The sequence below is a fragment of the Spermophilus citellus genome (assembly GCF_964194105.1).
Source record: "Spermophilus citellus genome assembly, chromosome: 9".
NCBI lineage: Eukaryota > Metazoa > Chordata > Mammalia > Rodentia > Sciuridae > Spermophilus > Spermophilus citellus.
This window is the reverse complement of record NC_138191.1, coordinates 85,392,335-85,416,904: the sequence shown is the minus strand read 5'-3', so window position 1 is coordinate 85,416,904 and position 24,570 is coordinate 85,392,335. Positions and strand designations below refer to the sequence as shown.

At 36.5% G+C, this 24,570-nt stretch overlaps 1 protein-coding gene across 6 annotated transcripts in view; it reads left to right on the top strand.

Moving 5' to 3' along the window:
* Window positions 1-24,570, top strand: part of PDE4B (phosphodiesterase 4B) — a 540,698-nt gene that overhangs the window by 71,603 nt on the left and 444,525 nt on the right. For all 6 annotated transcript variants that reach the window (XR_014023900.1, XM_081308892.1, XM_081308890.1 and 3 more), the window contains exon 2: window positions 21,032-21,144. Coding sequence is in view for 5 of the 6 variants with exons in the window: in XM_081308892.1 (XP_081165018.1) it covers window positions 21,103-21,144 (42 nt within the window). In the remaining variant the exon portion in view is untranslated. The remainder of the gene's footprint in view (window positions 1-21,031; window positions 21,145-24,570) is intronic.

The following is a 24,570-nucleotide window of genomic DNA, read 5'->3' as shown; positions in this document are numbered from 1 at the left end:
TGGGTTTCATGATAATATTTTCCATATAGAGAAAATTTGTCATCCATTTATTATGTCTATGTTGCCTAAAAATTTTTTCTTTTATTTTCTTTGCATATATCTTGTGTCTTTCACTTTTGATTCTCATTCATTTCTGAGTAAAGTGAGTTCGTGACTGACATTTTGGGGAGTTTTTTGAGAGTGGAGGTCAGAAATTTTAGGAACAAAACAAATTCTTCTGTCAGAGCTAAGTGTATGAATGACCTATTTTAGTCTTTATTTCTTCTCAGCTAACATAAAATGGCTCAGCAGGATTGTTTTTATTTTGAATCCCACAAGGGGATACACTCTAATCTTTTCAGGGCTTAGGGCTTAGAATTATGCTAATTCCATCCTGTGGCCCCCTAAAAATTAAGCTTTTATCTCTGTTATTTCCTGGACACTCTTCTCTAATGGCAGCTAATGACCACCTAATTTGTCTGTTTAACAGTTACTTCTCCGTCCTTATTTTAATTGACTTTTCTGCCCCAAGATTGTATGTTGTGTCTCTTAAAAGTTTCCTACACCTTTTGTCCCCTTAGTCTCTTTTTGATAATCCTTTTTGGTCTTCTCACTACCCTCATTCAAGAATCTATTCCCTTCAGATTATTTTCTTATCGACACAAGAATATATTTTTCTTGAATGTAGAGGTGAGCATTTGATCTCTCACTTAAAATTATTCACAATCATCTGCCACTTCCATTTACATATGGAATACAATCCATATCATTTAGCATTACATTAAAATATTGACATGTTCTGTCACTTAGACATCTTTTCAACTGCATCCTCCATTGTTCTTCATCCTGTGGATCCTATTCTTCAGACCCACACAAGCTGCATTTAACTCACCAAACACCTGGTGATGGTGAATGTCTTTGTGATGTTTCTTCCAAGTGTTTTCCTCCAGTGGAGTCCATTCATCCTTTAAAACCATGTGTGGTATAAATCTGTGCCCTTAGTGCTGGTTAGTCCCTCCCACCCCCATGTATTGTGTCATATATAACACACAGCACCCATCACTGCCCAGTCTACACCTGTCTTAGGCTGTGAGTTCTTAGGTAAGCAGACTGGTTTTTGTTAGCAGCATCTGTCAAATGGTAAAGACATACTATTTATTTTCTTTAAATAAATGAATGACCGTTTTGTAAGATTTAGAATGGAGACCATCGCCTCATTTCCCATCGAGTATTAAAAATTATGACCAGATGATAATGAAAGAGGAAAACTCACAGATGTAAAAATTGTGTAATATGAAGATAATTTTCTCTCTGTTCAGTGTTATTTAACACAGTATTAGACTTAGCATTTTAATGAATGATAATAGTAGTTATTTTATTATCATCTTGGCAAAGATAAAAATGAAAATAATATTACTACCTGAAGTCATCTATAAGAGTTCCCTAAGAAGTGAGTAAGTTTCTGTGTAAATTTCGCATTCTCTATTTGAAAGAGCTATTATTTTTTTAAAATTTTGATCTTTATTCCTAATTTTTATGTGTAATTTTTACATCACACCCAGTAGAAAAAGCATTAAACTTTTTAGCCTGGGTTGGCTGATGTATATGATCCATTTGTTAATGGATCTGAAAAGACGTTTTGTGACCTGGATAATGTTTTTTAGCTTCATGAGAAAAGATAGAAGGAGATGTTGCTACTTGTTCACTGATCGCTGGTGGAATATTGGTGAGGATTACATTCATGTGGATATCATTTGTCTGTTTGTTATTTCCTTTGATCATTTCTGAGTAGACTGTAGTCTAAAGGACTTGAGATTAATATCATTTTAGATTTTATTATTTACTCATCTCATGGTTTGTCCTTTTATGGTGATTATATTTACCTTGTCAAATTCATCGCAAGTACCTCTTCAGATCCCAGGAGACTGTTTCTCCTTCATGAGGTATGTGTTACAGTCTCTGGTAATAAGAAAATTCAAGCATAAATAGCTCTAAAGAAGAGTTACATAAGGTCATGTTATTTCAATTGTGATTTTTAAGAGGAAGTAATGTTGAAAGAGAACATCTTGGTAGTGAGGTGAAAAGAATAAAACATGAAATGTGTTAATGGGACTGCAATTCAGCAAACTAAGTAATGAGGACCTACTATGTGTAAGACCCTGTCAGGCACCACTCAGCTTAATTTAATCCTCATGATATAACCCTGTGAAATAGGTAGCATTATCCCCATTTTTATGAACAAAAACACTGCTTCAGAGAGTTCAATTGTGGAATGTACCACAGTTAATATGTGACAGAATTTGAATCTCAATCGAGAGTTTTCTGAATTCAGTTTTAGAGAGCTTTCCTGAACACAATCCTGGCTTGCATTGAATAGAGTTTACATAGAAAAATCTGCAAACAGCCCATTACTGCTACCAGAAATATTACTGGTCTTTTCCTCCTAAAAGCATGCAACATTTTAACATTTTCTTATATTCATCACATATTATTATAGCCATAGGAGGAATACAGATAATAATTACATATAACAATTGTTTTTCACCAATAGAAACACAAGAAGGATTGAATGACTTGCTAAAGTTTGCATAACTGCTAATTGAACTCTAACTGGTAGCTAAAGATCAGTGAGAAGTTTTATTTTGTTTATGAGCAATTCTCTTTCATCTTCCAATAAGGTTCTATGTATCTTACAAAAGCATGGTTCAGATTTATCTTCTTCATGAACCCTTCCCAGGTCGTGGTGAGCTAAAATACAGAGCCTTCCTCCATTATATTACTGTAATGTTACAGTACCTCTGTAACATAACTGAGTACATCTGAGTATCTCTGTAATATAACTGGTTTATCAGTTGTCCGTTACTACTCAGTCCTCCTCAGTCACCCCACTGTCCTTGAAGAGAGAAATCATTTCTTTTCATCTGTACCTTTATAATATATGACACTCATTAATACTCAGCAAGTAGTTGACTAAATGAATGGATAGATGAAAGAAAAAATGAATGCCTTGAGTACATGAGCTTATGAATTCATAAAGAAATTCATGGTGTTGACATATTTTTTTAAGTTCATGATATTCCCTAAAGTATAAATAAGCCTTTCTAAATACAAGACAAAATAACCCTCTAATTTAGAGGCAACAGACATAGGCACTGTCATGAATAAACTAGACCAAAAGCTAGGTTATTGCAATTTTAGTCCTAAGTAGGTGAATAACTTGACGCATGACAAGTCAACCTTTATAGAGCTCTGTATTTCACTAGTAAAATAAGGGAATCGTACATGGCAAAAGTTACAAAAATGTCACTTGAATAAAGTTAGAAAACCACTGTTCTAGGACATTGGAGTAGATCTCTACTGGTTGTCCAACATTGTCTTTTAAGAGGTAGAACTCTTTTCAACCTAAATTTGACATAGCTCCAGAAGGCGAATAGATAAAATTGAGATTCTGTGGCTACTAAGCCAAGCCTCTTTGTCCTCTAATACCTCTTCTTTGGTCTTGTATTCACTATATATCAAATATATTATTTTAAAATTTTATTTATTTTTAAAAATTGTTTTTTTAGATATACACAACAGTAGAGTATATTTTGACATATTATATATACATGGAGTGCAACCCATTCCGATTAGGATCCCATTCTTGTGATTGTATATAATGTGGAATTACACTGGTCATGTATTCATTTATGAGTAAAGGAAAGTTATGTCCAATCCATTGTACTTTCTTTGCTATTTCCATCCCCCCTCCTTTCCCTTCATTGCCCTTTGTCTAATCTAATGAACTTCTATTCTTCCCTCCCCACACCTTACTGTGTGTTAACATCAACATATCAGAGAGAACATTCGGCCTTTGGTTTTGGGGGACTGGCTTATTTTACTTAGCATAATGTTTTCAAGTTTCATCTATTTACTGGCAAATGCCATAATTTCAATATTCTTTATGGCTGAGTGACATTCAATAGTGTATATAAACCACACTTTTTTAAATCCATCCGTCTGTTGAAGAGCACCTAAGTTAGTTCCATAGCTTAGCTACTATGAATTGAGCTGCTATAAACATTGATGTGGCTGCCTCACTGTAGTATGCTGATGTTAAGTCCTTTGGGTATAAGCCAAGGAGGGGGATAACTAGGTCAAACAATGGTTCCATTCTAGGTTTTCTAAGAAATCTTCATGCTGCTTTCCAGAGTTGCTCACCAATTTGCAGTCCCATCAGCAATGTATGAGTGAAGATTTTTTCCCCACATCCTCACCAACATTTAGTTTTACTTGTATTCTTGATAATTGCCATTCTGACTGGAGTGAGATGAAATCTCAGTGTTGTTTTAATTTTCTTTTTTTTTAATTCCTAGAGATGTTGAACATTTTTTCATATATTTGTTAACCATTTGTATTTCTTCCTTTGTGAATTGCCTGCCTGTTCAGTTCCTTTGCCCATTTATTGATTTGGTTATTTGTATTTTTGGTGTTAAGTTTTTTGAGTTCTTTTTATATCCTGAAGATTAATATTATATCTGAGGTGCAGGTGGCAAAGATTTTCTCCCATTCTGTAGGCTCTCCGTTCACATTCTTGATTGTTTCTTTTGCTGAGAAGAAGCTTTTTAGTTTGATACTATCCCATTTATTGATTCTTTATTTTGTTTCTTGGTGCTTTAGGAGTGTTATTGAGGAAGTAGGTTCCTAAGCCAACATGATGGAGAGTTGGGTCTACGTTTTTTTTTTTTTTTTTTCCTACTAGGTGCAGGGTCTTTGGTCTAATGCCTAGGTCCTTGATTTGCTTTGAGTTGAGTTTTGTTCAGGGTAAGAGATAGGGGTTTAATTTCACTTTGCTGAATGTGGATTTCCAGTTTTCCCACCACCATTTGTTGAGGAGGCTATTTTTTTTCTCCATTGTATGTTTATGGTATGTTTGTCTAGTATGAGATAACTGTATTTTTGTGGCTTTGTCTCTGTGTTTTCTGTTCTGTACCATTGATCTTCATGTCTGTTTTTGTGCAAACACCATGTTTTTTTTTTGTTTGTTTTTTTTTTGTTTTGTTTTACTATTCACTATTCTCATTTAATAGTATAATTTAAGGTCTGGTATTATGATGCCTCTTACATCATAGATCTTACTAAGGATTGTTTTGACTATTCAGAGCCTCTTATTTTTTTCAAATGAATTTCATGTCTGCTTTTTCTATTTCATTGAAGAAAATCATTGGAATTTTAATAAAAATGACAATAAATCTGCCTATCCAAAAACATGAGAGATCTTTTCATTTTCTAAGGTCTTCTTCAATTTCTTTCTTTAGTCTTCTGTAGTTTTCAAGGTAGAAGTATTTCACCTCTTTTGTTAGATTAATACCCAAATATATATATATATATATATATATATATATATATATATATATATGTATATATATTTGTGTGTGTGTATGGGGTATTTTTCCTTATTTCTCCTTTAACTGATTCATCACTAATGTGCATAGACTCAATTGATTTATGGGTGTTAATTTTATATCCTGCTACTTCACTGAATTTATTTATAAGTTCAAGAAGCTTTCTGGTGGAGTTTTTTTGGGCTTTCTAAATTTAGATCATGTCATTGGCAAATAGGGATAGTTTGATCTCTTCTTTTCCTATTTGTATCCTTTCAATTTCTTTCTTTTGTCTAATTGATCTGGCTATGGTTTCAGGGACTATGTTGAATAGAAGTGGTGAAAGAGGGTATCCCTGTCTTGTTCCAGTTTTTAGAGAGGAGGCTTTCAATTTTTCTCCATTTAGAATGATTTTGGCCTTGGGTTTGGCATATATAGCTTTTACAATGTTGAGGTATGTTCCTAGTATCCCTAGTTTTTCTAATGTTTTGAGCATGAATGGATGTTGAATTTTCTTAAATGCTTTTTTTTTGCATCTGTTGATAATTATGTGGTTCTTGTCTTTAAGTCTTTGATGTGATGGATTATGTTTATTGATTTCTGTATATTGAACCAACCTTGCATCCCTGGAATGAACCCCACTTGATCATTATGCACTAGCTTTTTAATATTGCATGCAATTTGCCAGTATTTTATTAAGAAGTTTTGTATCTATGTTCATCAGGGATATTGGTCTGAAATTTTTCTTTCTTGATGTGTCTGGATTTGGTATCAAAGTAATATTAGCTTCATAGAATGAGTTCAGAAGGGATCCCTCTTTTATTTTATGGAATAATTTGAGGACTGTTGGTGTAAGTTCTTCTTTGAAAGTCTGGTTGAACTTGTCTGAGAATCCTTCCGGTCTTTGGCTTTTCTTTGTTAGTAGGCTTTACATGAAATCAATCTGTTTAAATTTTCTATGTCCTCCTGATTCAAGTTGGATAGGTCATATGTCTCTAGAAATTTGTCAATGTCTTCATAATTTTCTATTTTATTGGAGTATAGATTTTCAAAGTAATTTCTTATTACTGTATTCTAATGTATTCATGTGATAATTCCTTTTCATCATAAAACTTAGTGATTTGTATTTTCCCTTTCTTCATTAGCTTGGCTAAGGGTTTATTGATTTTATTTATTTTTTCAAAGAAACAACTTTTGTTTCCTTGATTTTTTTTCAATTTCATTGATTTTGGCTCTGATTTTAATTGTTTTCTGTCTTCTGCTGCTTTTGATGTTGATTTATTCTTTTTTTCTAGGGCTTTGAGATGTAATGTTATTTATTTGGTGACTTTCTAGTGCTTTAAAGTCTATGCTCAGTGCAATGAACTTTCCTCATAGAACTGCCTTCATAGTGTCCCAGAGATTTCCATATGTTGTATCACTATTCTCATTTAACTTTAAGTATCACGATTTCCCTATCATCCATGGGTCATTCAATAACATATTATTTAGTCCCCAGGTGTTAGTGTAACTTTTGCTTTTAGTTTTATCATTGATTTCTAATTTTATCCCCTTATGATCTGATAGGATGCAAGGTATTATCTCTATTTTTTTTTGTATTTGCTAAGAGTTTCTTTGTGGCCTAAGATATGGCCTATTTTAGAGAAGGATTCATGTGTTGCTGACAATAAAGTGTACTCTATCTTTGATGGCTGAAATATTCTATATATGTCTGTTAAGTCTAAATTATTAATTGTATTTTTTAGTTCCGTAGCTTCTTCATTTAGTTTTTGTTTGGAGGATATATTCAGTGATGAGAGAGGCCTTAAAATCACCCAGTATTATAGTGTTGTGATCTATTTGATTCTTGAAATTGAGAAGGACATTTTTTATGTGCATAGGTGCTCCACTGTTTGGGGGTATATGTATTTATATTTACAATTGTTATATCTTATTGATATATAATTGCCTTAAGCAGTATGAAATGATCTTCTTGGTCCCTTTTGATTAACTTTGGCTTGAAGTCCATTTTTTCTGATGTGAGAATAGAAACCCCTGCTTATTTATGAGATCCACATGAATTATATGTTGTTTTTTTCCCCCATCCTTTTCTCTTCAGTTTGTGGTGTATTTGCTTATGAGGTGAGTCTCTTGGAGACAGCATATTGTTTGGACTTCTTTTTTAATCCAATCTGCCATTCTATTTCTATTTGATTGATGAGTCTAGGTCATTTACATTCAATGTTATTATTGATTTATGTTTTTTAATTTGTTTTATTCCTGGTTTTTAATTTAAATTGATTTTGGTAAAAAAGTTCCTCCCTTAGCTGGTTTTCACTTATATTTTTCATTTCTTCTTCATGAAATATTTATTGAGTATGTTTTGCAGGTCAGACTTTCTCTTTGTGAATTATTTTAACTTTTGTTTATCATGGAAGGTTTTTATTTCATTGTTAATTCTGAAGCTTAATTTGGTGGGTATAGTATTCTTGGCTGGCATTCATTTTCTTTCAGAGCTTGGTATATATTATTCTAAGAACTCATAGCTTTGAGGGTCTGGGTTGAGGAATCCGCTGAGATCTGGATTGGTTTTCCTCCAAAAGTCACTTTTCTCTGGGAGCCTTTAAACTTCTATCCTTATTCTGTATGTTAGGCATTTTCATAATAATGTGCCTTGGTGTGAGTCTGTTGTAATTTTGGGTATTTTGAATTCTGTAAGCCTCCTATATTTTGTTTTAAATTTTATTCTTTAAATTTCATGTTTGGGACATTTTCTGATATTATTTCATTTAAAAGATTGTGCATTCCTTTGGTTTATATCTCTAAGCCTTCATTGATCCCAATAAATCTTAAGTTTGGTCTTTTCAGTTTATGTCATATTTCTTGGAAGTTTTCTTAATGGTCTTTTAACATCTTTTCTCCATGGTCAACTTTATTTTCAAGATCATAAAATTTGTTTTCCTTGCCTGAAACTCTGTCTTCCAAAAGGCCTAGTATGCTGGTGATACTTTCTAGTGAATTTTTAATTTGGTTTATTGATTCCTTTATTTCCAGGATTTCTGATTGATTCTTCTTCAAGATCTCTATATCCTTATTTAAATGACTTTCACTTTTTATGTTTTCTCTCTGATATCATTTTTTATGTCATCTTTTAACTCATAGATCAGTTTAACCATGAACTTTTTGAATTCCAACTCTGACATTTCCTCCACTGTGGTGTTAATGGAGTCTATTGTTGAGGTATTCTGTGTTGTTTGGGATGGTTAATTTCCTTGCCCTTTTCATATTGTTTGCATGTCTACCCATCTTTCTGGATGAATCCGATGCTGTAGAGTTGATACATTAGGAGTTTATAGAGTCCCTCTATGTTACCAGTACCTCACAGATAGGGTGGGGGGAGTCCAATGATAACAACAATCTATGTAAACAATATATAGCTGTAGACGAGGTTCTTAGTTCCTATTTTGGTATCTAGTACTAGTTGGTACAATATGTAAAAATAATAGGATTAGAAATTTCCATCAGTAAAAAAAAAATCATATAATCATGCATTATGTCTGGTGTAAAATCAAACAATAGATGTTGTTTATTAATTTCTACTGTGTTAATTATTGCTGTGATATTGGTGGTAGGGGAAGACATTTTGTGCCTCAATTAGTATTAAGAGATGTTAAGGATTTTTTTTGTTTATGAAGAAAGAAAAAGAGATAAGAGGGTAGAAAATTGTTTACTTTTTAAAAGGGCGAATAAGGCAGGTGCTGTGGTAACTTAGGACATGTTGTTAATGTGAAAGGAAAAATAGAAGACTATAAAGGAGGAGAGAGAGAATGGAATTTGGTGCAGCAATAGAAAAAGGAGAGAGGGGACAAGAAAGATAGAGTAGTGACAAAGATGGTACAAAACAAAATCAAAATATGCTAATCAAAAACCCCAACCCTCAAAATACAGGGCATGGGGAAATAACAACATTAAAAAAAGTAAAAGAAAGGGAAAAATATTAGAATTGAGAGAAAAACAAATACGTATATGCACAGGCATCCTTGAATCAATTAGTACATATTCAAATAAAACAAAAACTCAATATCGAAAACTTAAAATAGAAAGCAAAACAGAACAACAACAACACATCTTAGTGAAATGTTAAGAAATTAAGGAGTCATTTCCACTATGGTGGACAAAATAGTCAATGAGCATATATGGTCATTGTCTGTGCCCAGTTGATTTTCTTTTCTTCTTGAGGTATGAACTAAGTGTGGGAGTATAGGCTGTGGGTTGTTGAGTCCTTCCTTTGTATTGTGTTGTTCACTGAGTTAAACACTGAGGTTTAAGACTTCCCAATTCTGTTATGGGGAGATTATTGTGAGTGGGCCGGGTTGTGGGCTGAGTGAGAAGTGGCTGCTAGGTCAGGCAGGCTTGGTGGTAAAGTTGCATGCCCAGCAAGCTGTGTTGTAGGTAAGCGGCTGAGGTGCTAGTCACATCCAGGGGATCTGGCGCCCATGTATAGGGGGCCAACTGACTTAGGCCAGGTAGATCAGGGCTGGGTGCTGAGTCCTGTGGGCTCATGGCAAAGATGTGTGTAGGGCTGGGCAGGCCTGGCAGTGAAGTGGCATGTGGGACAAGCTGGGTTGCAGGTGGGAAGCAGGTGGCTGGCCAGGAGTGGGGCCCCAGCTGGCTTGGGTCAGATGGGTCAGGGCCCTGGGCTCTGGGTCCTACAGACTGGCTGCAAAGCTGTGTGCTGGGCCAGACGGGTCTGGCAGTGAAGCAGAAGCCTGGCATGCAGGGCTATGGGCTGGTGGCAAAGCTGTGGGCCTTGTAGATAGAGTGGTGGGCTGGGTTTGGGGCTAGAGGGTTGGGAGACTTGGGACTGTGGGGCGGGGAGGCCCTGGTGGGGGCTGGACTGGTGCCAAACCTGGGGTTCCCAGGGACAGGGGCCAGTGGATGCGGGACTCTGGACGGTGTTGGGACCAAGATGGTGCCAGCCTAGGCTGGTTCTGGGAAGCTGGTCGGTGCCAGCCCTGCTGGCTAGACAAGCTGAGAGCCGCCAAATCCACCTGCCCTACCCTTACTCCCTGCAAGCCACAGGACTCACCAGGTTGGGGAGAGTTGAGCAGGGCCAGGGGGCTCTCCAGGCTCTCTAACCTGTGTTCTCCAAACAAAATGCTTCTAGTTTCTGACATTCCACAGGTTTGCAAGCCCTGACAAGTCCTTGTTAGGCTCAGACAGGCCCACACAGGCCTAGCTGCAAACTCAACATTTTCTAGTATCCATTGGCTCCACTGAGCTACAGTCCCAAGATGGCTCCTGGATGAGATCCCCCCAGCTGATTGATAAATTCAGGGATTTTTTTTTTTTAAGATCCATTTAATGAGTCAAACAGGCTCTGGTTTGGTAAGGGCAGACTGCCCCTCCAGTCTCGGGGTTTTTCACTCTAAGCCTTGGGGAGAAGTAGTATTCCTGATGAGTTATGAGAGTTAGGAGAAATGTTGCCTTACTCTAATCTACCATTTTGCCCCTCTGCTTATCAAATATATTAGTTGCTTGTGAAATTCATGGATGACTCCATCTCTAGGTATAGTCTAATTTTGCATCTTAAAAATAAACATAATAAACATGGAAATCATACTTTAAATATGGAGATACTTAAAGATCAATCAAACATGCCTTCTGTGCTTATCTGCACTCTATCAAGACAATATTACATATTATTCTTTTATTAACCACATTAGTTTCTACCTTATGTTCTTGCAATTGCTTCTTTTTTTTTCTTGGGTCCATGAAGATCTGGATCCTCTGACCTTTTCATATGGATGAACAGAATGTTTGTCTCAAAATCAGGTGTCTGCTTTTTAAGGAAGCAGTAATCATTGCCAGTTAATATTCAATTAATCCAGTTAAACCAGTGAATATCATGCCATTAATTAATTTGAGGTCCTGAGAAGATTCCTTACATGTGCCTGCGATCTTCCTCATAAGAAATCTGTAATCATGTAGTATTTATATTGCTGCAAAAGGAATATATAGAAATTTTATATGCTTCCTTAAGACTTTAATGAATGATTAACACTTTGTTTTAGTTTTCTTCTCATTAAAGGACAAAAATGCAATTAATAACAAATTACTAGGGTCTGTGAGCCTAAAACAAAGACTTGGAACAAAATCTGTGTGTTTTACACATGTCCCATGAACATATTTGGACAACATGGCACTGGTGGACCATTTAGAAATCTGTACAAGCAGCAGTAGTGAATGAATCTCATCTGCACTGACTTAAAAAAACATAATTTTAAATATTGAAGCAAAGAAAGAATAAATTTAGAAGAAAACTACTTGTGAATTCACATTTTAAACATAAGATAAAGCAGAGGCAAATTATTACGCATTTTTGGTTATGTTTTACAGCCACAGTTTCATATACATAGCCTAAGTTTTTTAATTTCATGTAAACTTGTATGAGATTACATAACAGAATAGCTGTTCACAGGTTCCATACACTTGTCAAATGTCAGAGTCTTCTTTCTTTTTTGTTTAATTATTTAAAAAATACCTGATTACCTTGCTGGTTCTGAGATCCCACTTTTGTTCCTAATCACCCTTTACACCTTGGCCCTGAACCACCCTCTTTTGCTGCTTATTTCTGATAAGTGATGCTTATTTGCTGCTGCCAAGAGACAGTAGAGGATAATGGCTGATGTGGTAAGCTCCACCAGCATATTTTTTTTTTTTTTTTTTGCCTGGGTGTGAATACTGTCTGCCTTCTCCTAGATGAGTGAGCCTGAATGAATCATTTGCCCCTTTTGTGTGTCAGAATTCTCAACTTTAAAATAGGGATAAAAAGTTGTGAGAACTACATGAGTGGGCACACTTAGGGACTACAGAGTGACACTTGTCACAAAGGTAATCAACTCCCTATCACAAGAGTACGAACATATATCCTGTCAATATTTAGTATCTGTGATCTGATGTTCACCTTGCATTCCGATTCTATCTCCTGCCTCCTCCTAGCTGCTGCCTTTGAGAGATCATATTTTAGTGCATCTAGGAAGAGGCATGACACCCATTTTAGTTATTCAAAAAATTTTAGCAAATATTTATTGCTTGGCACAGGAATACAGTATTCACTATGAACTTATGAAGTATAAAAATATACATTCATACATGAATATAAATTGTGATAAATATAGTGAATAAGAAAATTAAGAATTCATGACAATTAGGGGAAATCAGTAAAGGCATTTTGGAAGGAATGACATTAAAAGTAAAGGCAAAAGAGTGACTTAGCTAGGCAAAATTGAGGAATCGTTACAGTTCTGAGACAAGGCATGCTAAATAAACTCTACGTCATTTGACTAAAGAAAATGAATTAAAGGGATAACGTGGGGAAACCGGCCGGTAATAGAAAAGAAAGTTAAGGCTATAAAGGCAAGTTGGGATCAGATCTGTAGGAACTCGTATTATTAAATATCATATCAAAGGCTTTGCATTATTCCAGAAATAACAGGAAGCTGTGATGGAGGCAAAGCAGGAGAGTAATATAAGGACATTTGTATTGTTAAACGATTACTCTGGAGAAGAGCTGTGAGTGGATAGAAGGGTTTCTTTCTTTGTTCCTTCTACACAGTACACGTATAAGGACGGTAGCCTGGTAGCTGTCTTTGATAATTTTCTTGCCTATGCAGTAGCTTTCACTCATTTTGTTCCTGTCTGATCCGTCTCACACTGCACTGTGAGACTGACACATGCCAAGGCTGTATTCTATACTGCAGAATGAATAACCATTGATTCTTCTCTCCCAAGAATAGACAGTGGGCGTTTTAAGGCCAAGGACTATATCAGATTCATCTCTGTATTACTCATAGCCTCTAGCAAATCTCTGCTACATGTTGGGGTTCTCATTTTTTTTTTTTTTTTTTGGTCAAGGAACTAATCAAAAGAGAAGTGGTCCATATTCATAATTGATGAAAATGGGGATTTTGGATCATGAATGAAATTTAATTTTTTATACTCACATATATTCAAATATAAGAGCAGTGATAATAGGCTTATAAAATTACTGAATAGCTATGATGCGGCATTTGAAGATCTAAACTTGAGCATGAGCAGGTACTCAGCAAATACTTATTAAGTGAATTTAACATGTTTCCAACATATTTGCTCTTTCATCTCTTTTTATATCCTCTATAATTCAGTTTGGAAGACCATAAAAATTCCTTAATCTGAGCTGGGGTTGTGGCTTAATGGTAGAGCGCTTGCCTAGCCCCTGTGAGGCACTGGGTTCAATCCTCAGCACCACATAAAAAATAAATAAATAAAATACAGTTTTTAAAAAAGAATTCCTTAATCCTTCCTAAACCTTCCATAATCACATCTTCACTTTGCTTCTGTGAGAACTCAGAAATCAGAACCCTCAGATGTTGCAAGGCCTTTCAATATCTAATTACTCATTGATTGGAAGATAGGCATTATAATTTGGCTCTGGAATTTCCCCCAGAGGCTATGTGTTGAAGGCTTGCTCTCCAGCCTGTGGTACTCTGAGGGGGGTGCTCTAAGAGGCAGGGCCTAATGGGAGGAAATTAGGTCATTGAGGGTGTGCCCTTGAAGGGGATATTGGGACCCTGGCCCCTTCCTCCCTCTCTTCTTCTGTCTCCTGGCTACCATGATGTACTATGCTGCCATAGACCTAAAGCAATAAGGCAAAGTGATCATGTATTGAACCCTTTGTAAACATAAACCAAAATAAATCTTTCCTCCTTATAAATTGTTTATCTTTGGTATTTTGTCACGGCAATGGAAAGCTAACACAAGAGGGCTTTTTTAGTTTTCTCGCCTGTATTTCAGATGAAAGCAAAAGTGGCTGAGAAACAAAACAATTTACATTTCACCTTATGGTATTTTAACCTAAAAAAATTAATTAGTGGTATTAGTTGCTTTTTTTTGGAATAGGAGAAATAATTTAATTCCTTAAAATTTTCTCACTTAGTGTTTACTACAGAGAAATTCACTAAGAAATCCATTAAGGTATAATTTACACAAGGAGAAACATGGGATTAATCTGTCACTTTCTCTCTGTTATGTTACTGTTGGAAATTAACATTCTTCAAAACAAATTGCATACTAAAATTCTTCTTTTGCCAACATGGGTATTGATTTAAAGTTTGTACCCTTATTAGTAATATACAAAAAACACATTTTATTGTAGAATTTGGTTGTAAGTGGTTGTTTCAAGACAGTTTACTCAGAGCAGCATTTAGCATAGCTGCTTTGCCATTTGACAACTACTAAAAGAATATCATTATCTCTTCGTTACTTATCATTTTCTCAGGCTAAGCTAATGGTTTAAGTTCATATTAATTCCTAACGCTTTGCAATTTTTATCTCAAAAGTCTTTAATGCTTATTACCTAACTGAACAAGCTGATTTTTTTCTAGGAAATTCTTACATCTAAATGTTGGATTCAAGCTGTTATGATCTTGAACAATTTTACACAAAACCCGATCTGCTTGTTTTAGTACATTGCATATACTTTTCCCCTCTCAAATTTGTTTGTTTACTCTCCATTATTTGCATCATCCCACTCCAACAAACTTTTAGCAGGAAGCACATTTGTCTATCTTATTTATCTCCCCCATATTCAAATCTGAAAGCAGCAGTAATTGAGTGCCACGGTCCAGATTTCTGAAAGTATGATGAGACCAGTATCTGCAAACTCAAGGGAGGAGTTTAGTACTTTTATGTATTGAATTCAGGACGTGTTTATCCAGTGTTGTGTCTTGAAGGTGGTTTTAATAATTTGGGTTTGTTTTCAGCAGTTTCCTGAAATTTCATTAGAATCATAAAGTTCATAGATAACTATAATCCAGTTCCTTCATTGGACACTTGGGGAAGCCAAAGACCCGGAGCTCAGTGGATAGCTGTACCTAGGATATAGGGGCTGGGAGCAGACAGGGCAGTCAGGCTCTTCTCTTGTCATCATCCCTTTCCCTGATTCATCCTGCATTTGATGCTCATCCAGACCAGAAAATGAGTCAGACTCATTTTCTTGAACTAGACTTTATGCTAGTTATTTTAAGACATGAAGACTCGTTGGTTTAGTGGAGACATTGATAATTTATAAATTCAGTAAAATTTTCAAAGAGTTTAGAAAAGGACTAATATGGAGTTGTCCATTTTTAGTGAAGTTAAGGTCATTAAGAAACAAAAGGAAGACATACTCTTGCCTCATTATTTTATGATCCTTTCATAAGTCGGCATTTTCACATCTGAAAGGATGATGAATAGGACGTTTCCTGTTAAGCTAGAAAGGGCCATGTGACTGAACAGTGGATGGAGAACCACCGATGTATTCCACATTCTCTAACCAGTGCTGCATACGTATATGGCCAGGCACCTCCTTCTGAACCCAACAGGTTCAATACCAATTATCATCTTGGCAACTCTCAGTTCTTGTCAATAGACTTATGTAAACAAAGGTGTAGGAGTAGTGAGTTATTGGCCTACAGAAAGTGAAGAACCCCTTCTAGAGATGGTGCAGGGTGGGAGGGTGACTTCAGCAAGGGGAAGTATTGTGTATTCCTTGGGATTCTTAGGAAGGTAAAAGTGATTTAATACAAGAAACATAGTATACAGTTACTGGATGATGAAAATGAAAATGGGCCTCAGGGTAATCCAACCAGCTACCATGCTAGAGCTGAGAAAAGTAGAAGGTGTGCTGTCACAAGAGCGTAGAGGGCAGAGGAAGGGTCATCACTGTAGGAGCTGGGACCACCAAAGGGTGCACTAAAGGTGGTGAGCAGACCTCTGACGGGGCTCCTGCTTGTTCTGGGTCTGTCATGAGGGAGTATCCAAGTTGTTCACAGTCCTGGAAGAGAAGACCCCTTCTCTCTAGCTCACTTGTGATTTCCCACCAGCAATTCCTTTTGGCAGCACCTAAGGGAAGCCAGCTGTGAAGAGAAGCTGTGAAATGGAGTCTGCAATGCCACAGAGCAGAATGTAGGATGGTTGGCTTGAGGCTGAAAGAACTTGGTAAATAACTCATGGTACCTTATTTGTCCATCGGTCACTTATGCAGAAGACTTTCTGATCTGCTCTTTGTGTCTTCTTGAACAAGGAGAAATAAAAATGGAGGTATATATCTGGACAGAGACTCACAAGTCAAGCAGCCTACATAGTATTCTGAATTAAGTGAACATTTTGGCTCAAAACCACCTGTCAATACTCTAAGAAGGTAGACTCTTGTGCAAGGGGAACCTGCCAGCAAGGGTCTTAGAGTGTACCAGTCAGGTTGAACAGGGGACATTAGTAAAGTTTATTTCTTCCTAGCATGAAAGCTCCTATTTGCTCCTTGAGAGATAGCCAGAATCTGGACACAAGCCCTGGAGAAGGCATCAATGGGAAACATGATTTTGCTAGAGAAGTGTTGGCACTTAAAAAGAGGACCCAATTAAGCAAGATGTTTCCCATTTCCATTTCTTCTTCTACCTTGCCACTCCCTTTTCCTGAAGAGGAAAGGAGTGATGATGAAGACTATTCCCACTCCTAACTCCAAGTTCCACACAGCTGAGTTGAAGAAAGGGAAGGAGTTATAGGATTGGCATTATGAACTCCATCGGAACTGCTATGAAGGAAGAAGAAAGAGGTTTTACATTGCAGATGGAATGCACTCGTTGGAGAAAAATTAAAACCAGTTCATTCATATCTGTGTTCTATCAAGTTCAGAATGTTCCATAAATAAATTAATAAACAACAAAATGAGACTTTATTATGCATCATCTCCAGAATAAAGAACTGTCTTTCAACCAGAAAAAAAAGCACCATTCCTAATAACTTCAAATTAACAATTTTACTTTTCTCATTTCTGCATGGGTTGGTTTCACATGTAAGTATAACTTAGGAGTTTTAAATGACTCTCATTATTCTCTGAAATTCCTATGAGCCAGGGATCACTCGTACCTGTAACCTGTTGAAGGTTAAATTCACATTATTACTATAGTAGCCAGAGGTCTTTCCTTCATTTTAGACTTTTAATGATGTGCAATGATATAAAGAGTATAACTGTCAATGAGTGTAACAGAATGCTATGAAGGGTTGATAGGAGTTTGAATGAGAGCATCTTTTAAGTGCTAAAATATAAAGCCACAGGAAAATCTGTTGAAAATATGTGAGACATGGAGCTTAGAGTCATCACTCTTACTCATCACTTTAGAAATCCTTAGAAACACTTTGTTTTAGTGAAGCATATGGTGTTCTATTTATTGTAAAGTAAATTTAATGCTGGAATAATAATCTCAAATTTAGAGACTCTAACCTCTTATTTATATTTATCTTGAATTTCAGGCATTTTAAAACTTCAGTAGCTTTTTACATCACTTCCTTTTTGTTCTTACATTATTAGAGAGCATGGTTTTAAAAACAGACCAACTTAACTTCTATTTCTAACATCAAAACAAGTAAAAAAAAGTAGAAACTTATTTACTTATACCTTGAAAAGTTTTTCATAAGACCCAATCACTTATAGGCTGATGATGCATTAAAGATTTATAACTAGAATTTTTTGGCCTTAACCAGTGGACTGCCCAACTTTGGTCATGTTTCATTGCTACTCCAAGACTTGATTTCCTTGCTTATCATGATAATTATACCAGCTTCGTTTGGTTGGTTGCTCTTATGAGATCGTTAAAATCATGCATGTAAAGTGCTAAACTGAAAAAAAAAAGAAAATCCTCAATTTATGTTAGCCAATTTATGAAAGGCAGTAGTCACAGACAATCAGGAATAATACAGCATGTATATTCCACATTCTCATATTTCTCAGAATCCATGAGCAGAATCAAAATTTCCACCCAGGATTGATGACATAAACTATATCTGCCTCAAAGCAAATTGAGATATTACCTGTTGACCTTTTTTTTTAAAAGTACTAAAACCATTTTAGAACTCTGACTAGATTTTACTCATTTATTCTTCAAACAATTTTTATGAGACCCTTGTTATTGTCAGTTACTGTGCTAAGTCACTGAGGGGGAATATTTTTAAATTGTCCTCTGACTTTGTAAAGTTTTCAGAGCAAGTCTATATCAGTCAGGACCCTAGTAGGGAATGGGTTGTACTCCCAAAGACAGGGAAAAGTTAGTGGAGGTAGTACTGAGAAAACCTATGGGCAGGGTTGAGGATAACCAAACGTACGATGAACCAGCTGGAAGGTAGCAATAGTGGAAGCTGCTGCCAGTTACAGGCCTACAGAGGGATTCCTGCAGGAGCTGAGTCCTACAGTAGAGAGCTTGGTGGCCACTAGGGGAGGCTAAAAAGATCATGGACACAATCCCTGAGAATCAACCTCCCAGGCACAGAGCAGATGGAGAGGGGCGTGGAACTGTAGGGGAGATGAGGAATGTCCAGGAAATAATCCATCTTTCTTGCTTTCTGTGGTCTTGTCTTATATAACAGATGTTGCCTTTTTTTTCTGAACATAAAAATACTATATTTTTATTGTAGAACATTTGGAAAACTGCACTGTAACTTGCAATCCTTCTTTTCCCTAGCCAGGACATGTTCCTGGTTGAAGGCACATGAATTTATCCAGTAAGTTCTCACATTAAAAAAAGAATCCATAAAATATAAAATTTATTTCTGTGGCTAAGACCTCAAAGAATATTCTTGACAAAAAGATGTACTGATATTCCCCTGGAACATTTTGTTTTCCTGCTTGCCTGTGCTTACTTACCACGGTGTCTTCTTCTATGCATTACACTCTTGTCATATTAAATTCCTTCCTATATTTTTGAATACTAGATTGTTCTACATTATCTCCACTAAACACATTCTACTCATTATTTTTTTTAATATTTATTTTTTAGTTGTAGTTGGACACCATACCTTTATTTCACCTATTTATTTTTATGTGGTGCTGAGGATCGAATCCAGGGTCTCACATGTGCGAGGCGAGCGCTCTACCGCTGAGCCACAACCCCAGCCCCATTCTACTCATTATTTAATAACAAAAAGAAAACCTCCTTCAACCTTTATGTAATTTCCGTTGTTATAATTAATAGTTTTTTCTATGCCTACATTTTTATAGAGGTATAGTCATTGTGTATGTATAGTTCTAGATCCTGCATGTAGAATTAAAATTGAATCTTATTTGTTTTATTTTTTTAGCTTAGCAGCATAACTCCTGTCCCTGACTTTAGGTAAGCCCTTAAGAGGCCCTTGAGATTGAATAAAACTCAATGATAAAATATCTGCTACTTGTCTACTTCTGTGAGGTTTTAAGCAACCTTAGAGGAAAAGCTTTAAAATTCTGCCTGCTACTATTTGGTCAGCTTTAAAAGAGCAGAGCATTTGTGATGGTCCCCTGATGTATGTGGAGGAGATTCCTTTCCTTGACGCGTGGGATCAAACACCTGAAGAGACTAGATTTTACTCATTTATTCTCTATCCCTCGCACACTCACAAAAGCAATGGCACCCCCCCACCCCACACTATTTTGTCAGTTTCACTGCCAATTCCTGCATAATATAGTCAAATTATGTGTTAGAAATTCAACCCTGGTTTCCTGGGTGATGGTACAATACGACTACTTAGTATTCCCAGTCACACAGCTATGACTCCATCATGCTCCTAATCTATATATATCTTCATGTTAGGGAAGCAGACTTTTCCAATCAGGCACATACGAAGAATTTGAACGTACCGAGTAAGAAATATATAGGAGTTCCTGAGCTCAGCAACAATACAGGACATTTTTGATACCAAGATCTTGTGAAACCAAACCACCATATGGACGAATACTTCCTGGACTTGATAATTTTTATAGTACATCCATTTCCAGTTAAATTTTGCAAACTCAGAATTCTTTGTGTTCTGTTGTCATCTGTTATATGACTAGACTTTAAATTTGGCCTGTTTAGCCTGAGTCTTCAGAAACCCAAGGCAAGTTTTTATTCTGAAGCTGGCAGAATCAGGGTGAAACATTAAATTTGGGTAATGTTATTGAGGTTCTCTGCTTGTTCCGGGTGATCTACACAAAACAAATGCCAGGAACTTCAAGATCTCTACCTCAAAAGTGCCCCATTGACGATTTAAACCAGGAGATTCAGGCTCTTTGTAAAGATTGGTTGCTAAAGTTATCTGTGATGAATACTTTCTGTGTATTTACACATGTGAGAGGTTTAAAGCAGTAATAAAACTTGAGATTGTTATTTTTCTCTCATGTACATTTGTATTGCTGAACTTTTTTTCTTTCCTTTTTTCTTTAGACAATGTCAAGGAGTCCCATTCTTTAAATTCTAAATCTGACATGTTTTATCTGTGTTACTTCAGCCAAATAATCTTTCTGACCCTCTGTTGTCTCATTTCAAAAAAATGAAAATAATCTTGCAGATGTCTTGTGAATCAAATGAGGAAATTTATGAGAAGGTACTTTGTAAACTAGAAAACTTCACATCAAATGCATATTATCTACATATTGTTCATGATTATCGATCATTTGGGAGCCTAATACTTATCTACTCTTCTCTTTTCACAAATGTCTTGGATTTTAGTAGTTTTTTAATCTTACTCAGCAGGTCGTACTTAATTGGCTTGATAAATTGTGATATTTCTTTCTTATTCATGCACATCATACACATTCAAGTGTCAGTTTAGAGAATATGTCACCTATTTTGTTTGACTAAGGATAAAGAGCTGAACTTTTTGTGTGTGTTTTTCTCCTATAGGTCATAACAGTTATCAGCCAAGCTGCACCAAACAGCAGACATCCTAAGAGGGAACATTTCCCAGCTCTATAATGAAGAAAAGCAGGAGTGTGATGACAGTGACGGCGGATGATGTAAGTAGCAGAGGGTGTAGCTGTCGCACGCCTCCCACACTTGGTCTGTTCAGTGAAGAAATCACTCTATAATTCCATTCAAAGGCAGACAAGAGTGTTCAACGCCACCATTCTGTGACCAGAGGTTTTGATGAAGTGGGCATTGCCAGCACTGGACCCAGCATTCTAAGAGGTGGACAGCAGGAACCATTCCTTCTCTGCAGTTTGCAGATGGGCTGTTTCAGCTTTGGGTTTTCACTGCACAGTCACCAACCACTGATCTATGTTCACATCCTAACCCCTGGTTAATTCCTCTTTCCAGCTTCTTGTGTTATCCATTTTTCAAGGACTTTCTTCTGTACTGGTAACCATGGACCACTAACCCTTAAAAGTCACTCCCTGTGGTAGGGTCTTTGGCACCTACTCCTAAGAAGTTTGTGATACACACATCTTCTAGGCTTTTGCTGTGAATGTCCTTAGACCAGCAGCTTTAGCCTCACCTGGGTGTTCACTGGAAATGCAGACTCTCAGCCCCTACCTCAGATCTACCAACCAATTGGTGTTCTTGACAGGATCCCAGTGTGAGTGGGCATGTACATCATGTTTGAGAAGCTCTAATCTGAGTCATTTGAAGATGCCCATAAACTCGCCATCCTCATGATTTTGGATTTGGGTCAGTTGAGGTTAATTATTTCCTTGCTTTCAACAGACCAGTCAATCCATCATTAGTGTATCTTGAATCATCTATTTTTTACCTAGTTATTCTTTGAGATAAAAATTAAATGCCAATTAATCAGATGTGCACAAGAAAAGAAGGTAGGGAAGGAAGGAAAAGCAGTGATTTTTCTTTGCTTTCTTTCATAGCTCATCTTATTGCTAAGCTCCTGTGTCACAAATGGGGGTAGGGGCTGGGAGGGACTTGAACTTGCCAATTAGTGGTCTTTCAGTCTTTCAGTTCTTGTTCTTTTTCTTTAATTAGGGGGCATGTTGTCAAATGGAAAGCTAACATTCATTTAGGCTCTAGCAGAAGGGGAATAGTGTTGTCCTCATCTTGTGTTGTCCCTTTCTACTAACCCCTGCTGTTGTCCACGTGTGAGATGGCTCATTCACCCAGGTCTTTGGTTTGCAATCTCTGCCTTGGTCAAGCATTGCTTGGGGGGTGCGGTGGTATATATAGCAGGGAATAATTGTCCTCCATGTGAGCCCTGCACCTTTCTCAGTTCACTGAAAGTCTCACTTCCTGGGCCCTTCACCTAATCTCTCTGTGGAACTCTGTTCATTTAAGAGACAGCTCAACTTACTGTCCAACCCTTATCTTTGGGTGCTCACTCCCTGGACTCCGTGGTTCTTTCACCTTATGATGAAGCCAACACTTGGCAGACATGTTGGGACTGATTCTCAGGTTCCTTCTGTGACCTTGGGGGCTTATGGGAACTTCAAGGACTCTCAGGTGCAGGGGGAGTCACAGGCATGCTCTTTACGGTAATGCCTCCCCAAAACATGCCTTTGCTATTGCCATTTCTCCTCCTCTGTGTTAAGAGACCTAGATAACCAATTCTGTCCTCACCCATGACAATAGTTCCTTTCTTCCTTTCTTCTTTCCTGGCTCCAGGACCAAAAGGCAATTTCCCTTCTTATATTCTAATTTTTCAGTACTGATGGGAAAAAAAAAACCCTGCCTTATGATTATCTATTCTCTGCTTAGGATATCTACAGGGAAACATTTAGAATTCAGAAATTGTTTTTCTTCTTGAAAAATGAGAAAGAGAAAAAAAACCTTGGGATTATCCCTTACTTATTACTATGTATTTATGGTGTGCACAAAACTCTGTTTTTTAGAATATTAAAACTGAGAAATGTTCATAAAAGATGGACAACCCATGTTTTCCTTTCTCATTGTAAATGTATAGAAATAATGCTGACCTTCCCTGAGAGTTTGGTTGCCACAATCAAAAGAGGAGGAAAATGGCTTGCCAGAATATGCAAAAACAAAACAAAGCAAAACAAACAACAAATTGGGTGTGGTGGCCCATGTCTGTAATCCCAGTGATTCAGGAGGCTGAGGCAGAAGGATCACAAATTCAAAGCCAGCCTCAGCACATTATTGAGGCCCTAAGCAACTTTATGAAACCCTAACTCAAAATAAAAAATAAACAGGGCTGGGGATCTAACTCAGTGGCTTAGCAACCCCAGAGTCAATCCCTGATTACAGCCCGTCCTCCCCCCCCCCCCAAAAAAAAAGAAAAAGCAGAAAAAGAAAACCACAGTTAATAATTAACTTCACCACAACCAGAACAGATAAATATCACATAGATTTATCCTGTCCAATATGGTAACTATAGCTACTTGGGTCTATTAAACACTGATTTGAATGGAAATGTGTTATACTCATAAAATATTTTGGATTTTTGAATATATATATATATATATATATATATATATATATATATATATATATATATATACAAATATTAAAGATGCACACTATTTCATTAATAGTTCTTAATATTGATTGCATATTGGAATGATAGTATTTTAAACATTAGACTAATATATTATGAAAACGAATTCACTTATTTCTTTTTACTTTTTAATGTGGTTACTAGAAAAATTTAAATGACGCATTAGGACAGTACCAACCTAGAACTTTTCACTGTGCAGCTCAGCCTTATTGAATGTCCCACAAAACAACATTGATTTAGCAGAATATATTTAAATGTCACACGTTAAATAATTTTTTACCCTTAATCAAGGATATCTTATTATACTTTCATTATTTGAACTCAGAAAAATTTTATTCAGTTATTTAAACATAAACCTAATATTAATTTAGCATCTATTGTGGGTCAAATATGGTTCTAAGTTCTAGAGATTCATCAAGCATTAGCATAAAGTTCCTGTCTCCATGATCCATAGGGAAAACAAAAATAAATTAGCAGCTTATGAAATAATCCTGTCTATGAAAAGGGCTATATAGAAAATGAAGTTGGTCAGGGGTACAAAGAATGAAGGACAGTGTGAGGAGATAGCATGTGGGCAGGATGACTCACAAGCAGAGAGAAGTGAGCCCTCTGATGCTCTGGGGAAGGAAACAGTGTGGCAAAGCCCTTTCTGCCTTCAGGACACCGTGACTGGGTCTGTAGGAATACAGAGAAGAACCTTCAGGCTCTGTATTCTTGTAGTATATAAATAATAGGAGACTCAGTGTGAGGAATGTCACAGGAACAGCACACATTCAAAGCTTTGCATTTGTGAACTAAGTTCTAGAAGTAAGAGGTAAATTAAGTGCAAACACAAGAATTCATCGTGATAAAAGGCATAATAATATTGCTTAGAGGATAGGAAGATGAAGATTTGGAGAGGAGTTGAAAAGTGGAAAATGAGTAAGACTAGGAGGGAAGAATCAGGAGATATGCATATAAGTGAGAGAGCGGGAGAGAAGTGTGT